Source organism: Giraffa tippelskirchi, chromosome 6 (genome assembly GCF_054371585.1).
Source record: "Giraffa tippelskirchi isolate mGirTip1 chromosome 6, T2T-mGirTip1v1.2.pri, whole genome shotgun sequence".
NCBI classification, from domain to species: Eukaryota; Metazoa; Chordata; class Mammalia; order Artiodactyla; family Giraffidae; genus Giraffa; species Giraffa tippelskirchi.
In genome coordinates, this window is record NC_137280.1 from 88,040,935 (window position 1) to 88,046,607 (window position 5,673).

The 5,673-nt window shown below is 53.5% G+C and overlaps 1 protein-coding gene across 1 annotated transcript; it reads left to right on the plus strand.

Annotated features, from left to right (window-relative positions):
• The first annotated feature begins 1,223 nt into the window (after window positions 1-1,223).
• Window positions 1,224-5,607, plus strand: NDUFB7 (NADH:ubiquinone oxidoreductase subunit B7). The gene is made up of 3 exons (XM_081501298.1): window positions 1,224-1,408; window positions 4,887-5,055; window positions 5,414-5,607. The coding sequence occupies exons 1-3, from the start codon at window positions 1,297-1,299 to the stop codon at window positions 5,544-5,546; spliced, it is 414 nt and encodes a 137-aa protein (XP_081357424.1). The 5' UTR covers window positions 1,224-1,296; the 3' UTR covers window positions 5,547-5,607.
• Window positions 5,608-5,673: the final 66 nt, after the last annotated feature.

Consider the following 5,673-nt stretch of genomic DNA (forward strand, 5'->3'; position numbering starts at 1 on the left):
CTTTTATAAGAAAGGCATCAGTCATTAGATTAGGACCCACCCGAGTCTGTCATGACCACATCTTAACTTGATTACATCTGCAAAATCCTGTTTTCAAGTAAGATCACATTCACAGGTTCCCCGTGGTTAAGACTTCAACACATATTTGGTGGGAGGTGGGGGATCAGAGAGTGGAAGACAGTTCAACCCTCAGCACCTTGTCAAATGAAATCTAATCTTGCACAGCCAAGTATCATTTCCCAACACTGCCAAGCATCCAGTGAAAATCTTTGCCTTTGTGTTCCAATCCTGCGCTGAGATTCCAGAGATAGTAACAAATTAACACATCATTTGCATTTGTTACAGCTGCACATGGAGGCCGAGAAGTATTTGGCAGCATTTGGCCAAGAAGTATTAAGCTATATACGTGTGTGTGTGTGTAATATATATACAAAAAATATGTGTGTATATTTAAAATACTTTTAAATATACACATATAGAAGCGCTAACCTAACAGATGTGAAATGTAATACCAATTCTTTACAGTGGCAAGTAGAGGAATACTAGAATCACAACTTGGCTCATTTTTACAAAGTATTCAGTGGGATTTATTTAAAAGCTCAGTTTAATAGGAACTTCCCTGATGGTCCAGTGGCTAAGATTCTGTGTTCCCAATGCAGGGGCCCTGGGTTTGTTCCCTGGTCAGGGAACTAGATCCCACATGCTGCAACTAAGAGTTCTCATGCTGCAACTAGGACCTGGCACAGCCAAATAAATAAAAGTATTTTTTTAAAAAACCTCAGTTTGTAAATACTGTATTGATAAATAACTTTTGTTTATTTAAATTAAAATATTTATTTTAAGTAATTTTATTTAAACCTTTTATATTCACTAATTATATCATCAGCAACTGTGCAAGCGCTTATGAAAGCTTTGAACGTTTTAGAATAAAACTTTTTTAAATTATGATATAAAATATATTTTTCCTTCGTACTCTAGTTTCAGGAGACCAGTGGCGCCCAGGGAGGGTGGGAGGAGACCGCAGGCTCCTGTCCTCCACCCTTCCCCAGCCCAGATATATTTTCCGAGGCAGGGAGGCTCCCTCTGGCGGTAGCCAGAGTAGGGGGTACGCGCCTTGCTGTCTCCGCCCGGCCGCCAGGAGGCGTCAGAGTTACCTGAAGGCCTCCGGAGTCATTCATCTCTATGATCCCTGCGGCGGCGCAAGCAACCCGGAAGCCGTAGCTGGCCTAGGGGGAATGCTTCCGAGTAGGAATTAGGTGACCCCGGCTGCCGCTGAAACCTGCGGTGACAGCAGCCATGGGGGCTCACCTGGCCCGGAGATACCTGGGCGATGCATCGGTGGAGCCCGATCCCCTGCGGATGCCCACCTTCCCGCCCGACTACGGCTTCCCCGAGCGCAAGGAACGCGGTGAGGCCCAGTGCGCAAGAGTGGCCGGCGGGAGTGGGGCACGGGTGCCGGAACCCCTGAACCTCGGAGTCCCCACTGCTGGGCTCGAGCATCGTGCGCTGTGTCTGGGTTCAGCCCTGACCTCGGCCCTGAGGAATTCAGAGGACGTTCGTGACCTTGCCGGAATGTGGATGCATTGCAGGCAGAGGGCACGGTTTGAACAAAAAGCCTGGGGGGCAAGAGAGCAGTGATGCGGGGCTAAAATGAGGCGATCGAACCTGGGCTTAGTCCTGGAGTGAGTAGGGAGCCATGGGAGAGTTTATCACGGAAGAGATGTGCTCACTGTACCTCTGGGTAGATGTCACTGCTCTTTTTATGTATGCCCTGGAAAACACAAGGGGGAGAGGGGTGGCTCACGCCTCACAAACTGTCCTGCACTTGGCTTTTTTTATGAGTTAGTATCACAGACATGTCGAGCGCCAGTCCTGGACCAAGCCAGTTTGGGCACCGAGGATACAGCAGGCGCTGACTAAAGAGAACTCACTGTCCTGTAGGGGAGACCGTGGAACCTGGCGGGTCTTCATGATGGTGCCTGGGAGTATCAAGGCGGGCTTCCAGGGGGCTGTAACTGGAAGCGAGACCTGAGGGGGTTGCGAAGGAGCTGACCACACCGAGACTAAGAAGAGGGGGCTCTCCGCTTAGTGCTTCGTGCTTCTAAGCTGAGGAACCACGCGACCAGATTTGTTTTGTCAAAAGGTCACGTTGTTGGCTGCCTGGTGGGCGATGGCTTGGAGACAGGAAGACCTCTACACTCCTCTAGTGTCTCAATTCCTGGCAGTCCATCAGTACGCCCACCTCCATGTCAGTCTTTCCCACTGCTCCATACACGTTTCTTTCCCTTAATGTTTTGCAAACACCCAGAGCCACCCTCACCCTGCCCCCTCTCTCTGGCTTAACAAGAGCCCTGGATAAGGCCAGCTCTCCTCCTTAGCTCCTGTCCCTGTGCAGCTGAACATCATGGGAGAAAAACACTCAGCCTCCCTGACTGGTCTCCTGATTGCTCCCCCACTTGTCCCCTCATGCTACTGGTTTTCCTGTCACATTCCCTGGCCCTTTGCTCTCTCTTGCTCCCCCCTCAACCACAATGTCAGGCCATCTCTCTCAGACTCCAGCATCTCCTTTCAGCTTGTCACTTGGCATCCTCTTAAGAAAACAGATGCAGGGACTTCTCTGACATGCCAGTAGTTAACACTCTGCACTTACAATGCAGGGAACGCGGGTTCAATCCCTGGTTGGGGAACTAAGATCCCACATGCCACAAAGCACAGCCAAAATATTTTAAGAAAACAGATGCAGCCAAAACTCTCTTGGGCTCCCTTAATCCCTACTTCCTGCTGGACTCCACCTTCTCTCCCGTTACTCTTACTCGATCTGCCCCGGCTTCAGCTAAACCTCTGCTCCAGTTGAACCATCTGAGGCCCTTCATCCCATCCTCGCACCCACCCAGTCTCTCCTCATTGGACATTGGTTTTCCCATCAGCATGCAAATACGCTGTTATTTCTGCTGTTTTTAAAATATTCTCCTGCCCCGCCTCCCCATCCAGCTGTCTCCCCCCACTTCACTGACAGGGCTCTGGTCAGGCTTCCTCCCCACCCCCACTCTGCTGTGTTGCAAAACCCCATTGTCAGATTCTTAGTTTTAACTCCATTACAGCAGCAGCAGACACAGCCCTTCCTGGGGGCTCCTCTTCACATGGTTCCAAGACCCAACAACTCCCTGCCTTGTAAATGCTCAGTGTAAATCCACACTGCCTTCTGTCTCCACTCACTCTCACCCCTCCCTGGGGGTCTCTGCTCATCCCCTGGTTTCAAAGGGCTTTTGTGAGCCAGGGCTGGAGTTTTTGCTTTGTTTTTAATTGGAGGATAATTGCTTTACAATGTTGTGTTGGTTTCTGCTGTACAACTTGAATCAGCCATAAGTGTACATATGTCCAGGCTACCCAGGTGGCACTGGTGGTAAAGAACCTGCCTGCCAGTGCAGGAGATAGGAGAGACATGGGTTATTCCCAATCCCTGGGAATATCCCCTGGAAGAGGGCATGGCAACCCACTCCAGTATTCTTGCATGGAGAATCCCACGGACAGAGGAGTCCATGGGGTCACCATCAGACACGACTGAGGATGCATGCACACGTGCAGTACTGAGCATTGCCAAGCATCTTACAACATTTCGCTCTCCCTGTTTGTTCAGTGTCTCCCTCCAAGAGCAGGGATCCATTCTTGCAGAGCATGTTCCCCTGTGGGTCCCCAGCACCGAGCACACACTAGGTGCTCCAGAAATTCTGGCTGCTGACCGATTATGCCAAAGCTTCTGGGATGAGTGGCAGCACACTGACATGGAAACCATCCAGGGCTGCAGATGGACACACGGCCTGGGGCTCAGATGGGTTGAGGGTAGAGGGCCCAAGTTGGGATCTAGGTTACAGATTGGAGACCAAAGCCATGAATTAGAATGAGCAGAGAGCTCTTAACAGGAACCACCAGAAGCCAGCGCTTCAGGTTCGGGCAGAAAATGTATGGACAGCCATAGAGATGGGAGGAAACCTGGGGTGGGTATGATAGAGATGAGGGCCACGGGAAAAGAATGTTAGAGAAAGAAGCAAGCAAGAGGCTGAGGAAGCACAGTGCCCTGGGGTCTGGAAAGAGTCAGCATGTGGGCAGTCCTGGGGTTGAGTGTGGATGCTGATGAGTTGCAGACCCTGGGCCAGAGTGAGACAGAAATTCGGCTGGGAAGCAGAGGGGAGAGGAGGCAGTGGAAGTGGATTGCAGGTAATCAGTGGACACTTTGTGATGCTACTTGTGAGGACCTTCTGGGACAAGAAAGATGCTGGTGTAAGCTGGGAGAGCGGTTCCCTTGATGCAGGAAGCTGGTCCTGGGCGCCCTCTGCCAGAGGGGGCAGAGCTCAAGATGACCAGCACAGCGGGCCCAGGCTGGGGTGTGCGCCTGCTATTTCTTAGAGCCCCAAATCAGCCCCAGTTGAATGAAGGTTGATTTCATCCGAGTCAGGTTTTCCTGGTGGGTGGAGCAGCAGAACCTGAGGGTTACTAGTTCAGCTCTCCAAGAGGCGGGCACTTAAGCATTTTACATGTAGTTGCTCAGCTCACTTCGGAGCCAAGTCTATGCAGTAGGGGACGAAGCTGAGGCTCTGAGAAGTTACAGCTCCAACAAGGGCAGAGCTGGTATTCAAGTCCCGCAGGCAGCCTGGCCGCCCCCTTCCCCCGACACACACTCGTATATGCACACACACCGGGTTGTGCCAGCAGAGGGGAGCGCAGGCTTTGCTGGTAGGACTGTCTGCAGAGTGACCCTGGGGGGTGGAGCGGCAAGAATCTCCTGTGGGTTGACGGCAGGAGAGGGACTCTGCCCTTGTTGCTTTTGTGCAAATCAGAAGGATCCTCCCACCCTGGCTGAGCCTCCCCGGTTCCCCCTCCACCCGCAGAGATGGTGGCCACTCAGCAGGAGATGAACGACGCCCAGCTGGTGCTCCAGCAACGGGACTACTGCGCGCACTACCTCATCCGGTTTCTCAAGTGCAAGCGCGACAACTTCCCCAACTTCCTGGCCTGCAAGCACGAGCAGCACGACTGGGACTACTGCGAGCACCTCGAGTGAGCCCCCAGCGCACCCCACATCCCCACCCGGCAGGGCTCTGGGCCCCTGACTCCAGAGGCAGAGGACCTGAACTCACAGTTTCTAGCCAGGCCCCCGCCTTAGTAGAAAGAGGAAGCGGAGGGGCTGTTGGGTGGGCGGGCCTGGAGGAGTGGCCAAGCCTGGTTCCAGGGTGTAGGCCCAGTCCTTGCTCTTGGCTCAGTGGTGTCCATTCCAGGTAGGGGGCGGACCCCAGACCTAAACCGCAGGCCTTCCCTACTTGGGGCGAAACCCCCCCCCCCCCCGCCGCCAGGCCCATCAGCTCCCGGGCCACAGGACGGTTGTGTCCTGACACCTCTCCTTGTGCTCTGCCTGCAGCTATGTGAAGCGCATGAAGGAGTTTGAGCGGGAGCGGCGGCTGCTCCAGCAGAAGAAGAGACGGGAGCAGAAGGAGGCGGACATGGCCAGAGGCCTGGGGCCCGGCGAGGTGGCCCCCGAGGTGGCCCTGTAGCGAGCCCGCCCCCCACTCTGGACCAGTCAAGAAATAAAAGCCTCCAGGCCCCTCGGCCCAAGCTCCGCCTGCCTGTGGTGTGCTGGTCCCTGAACCAACCCCCCAAAGAAACACGGCCGAGGCTGAG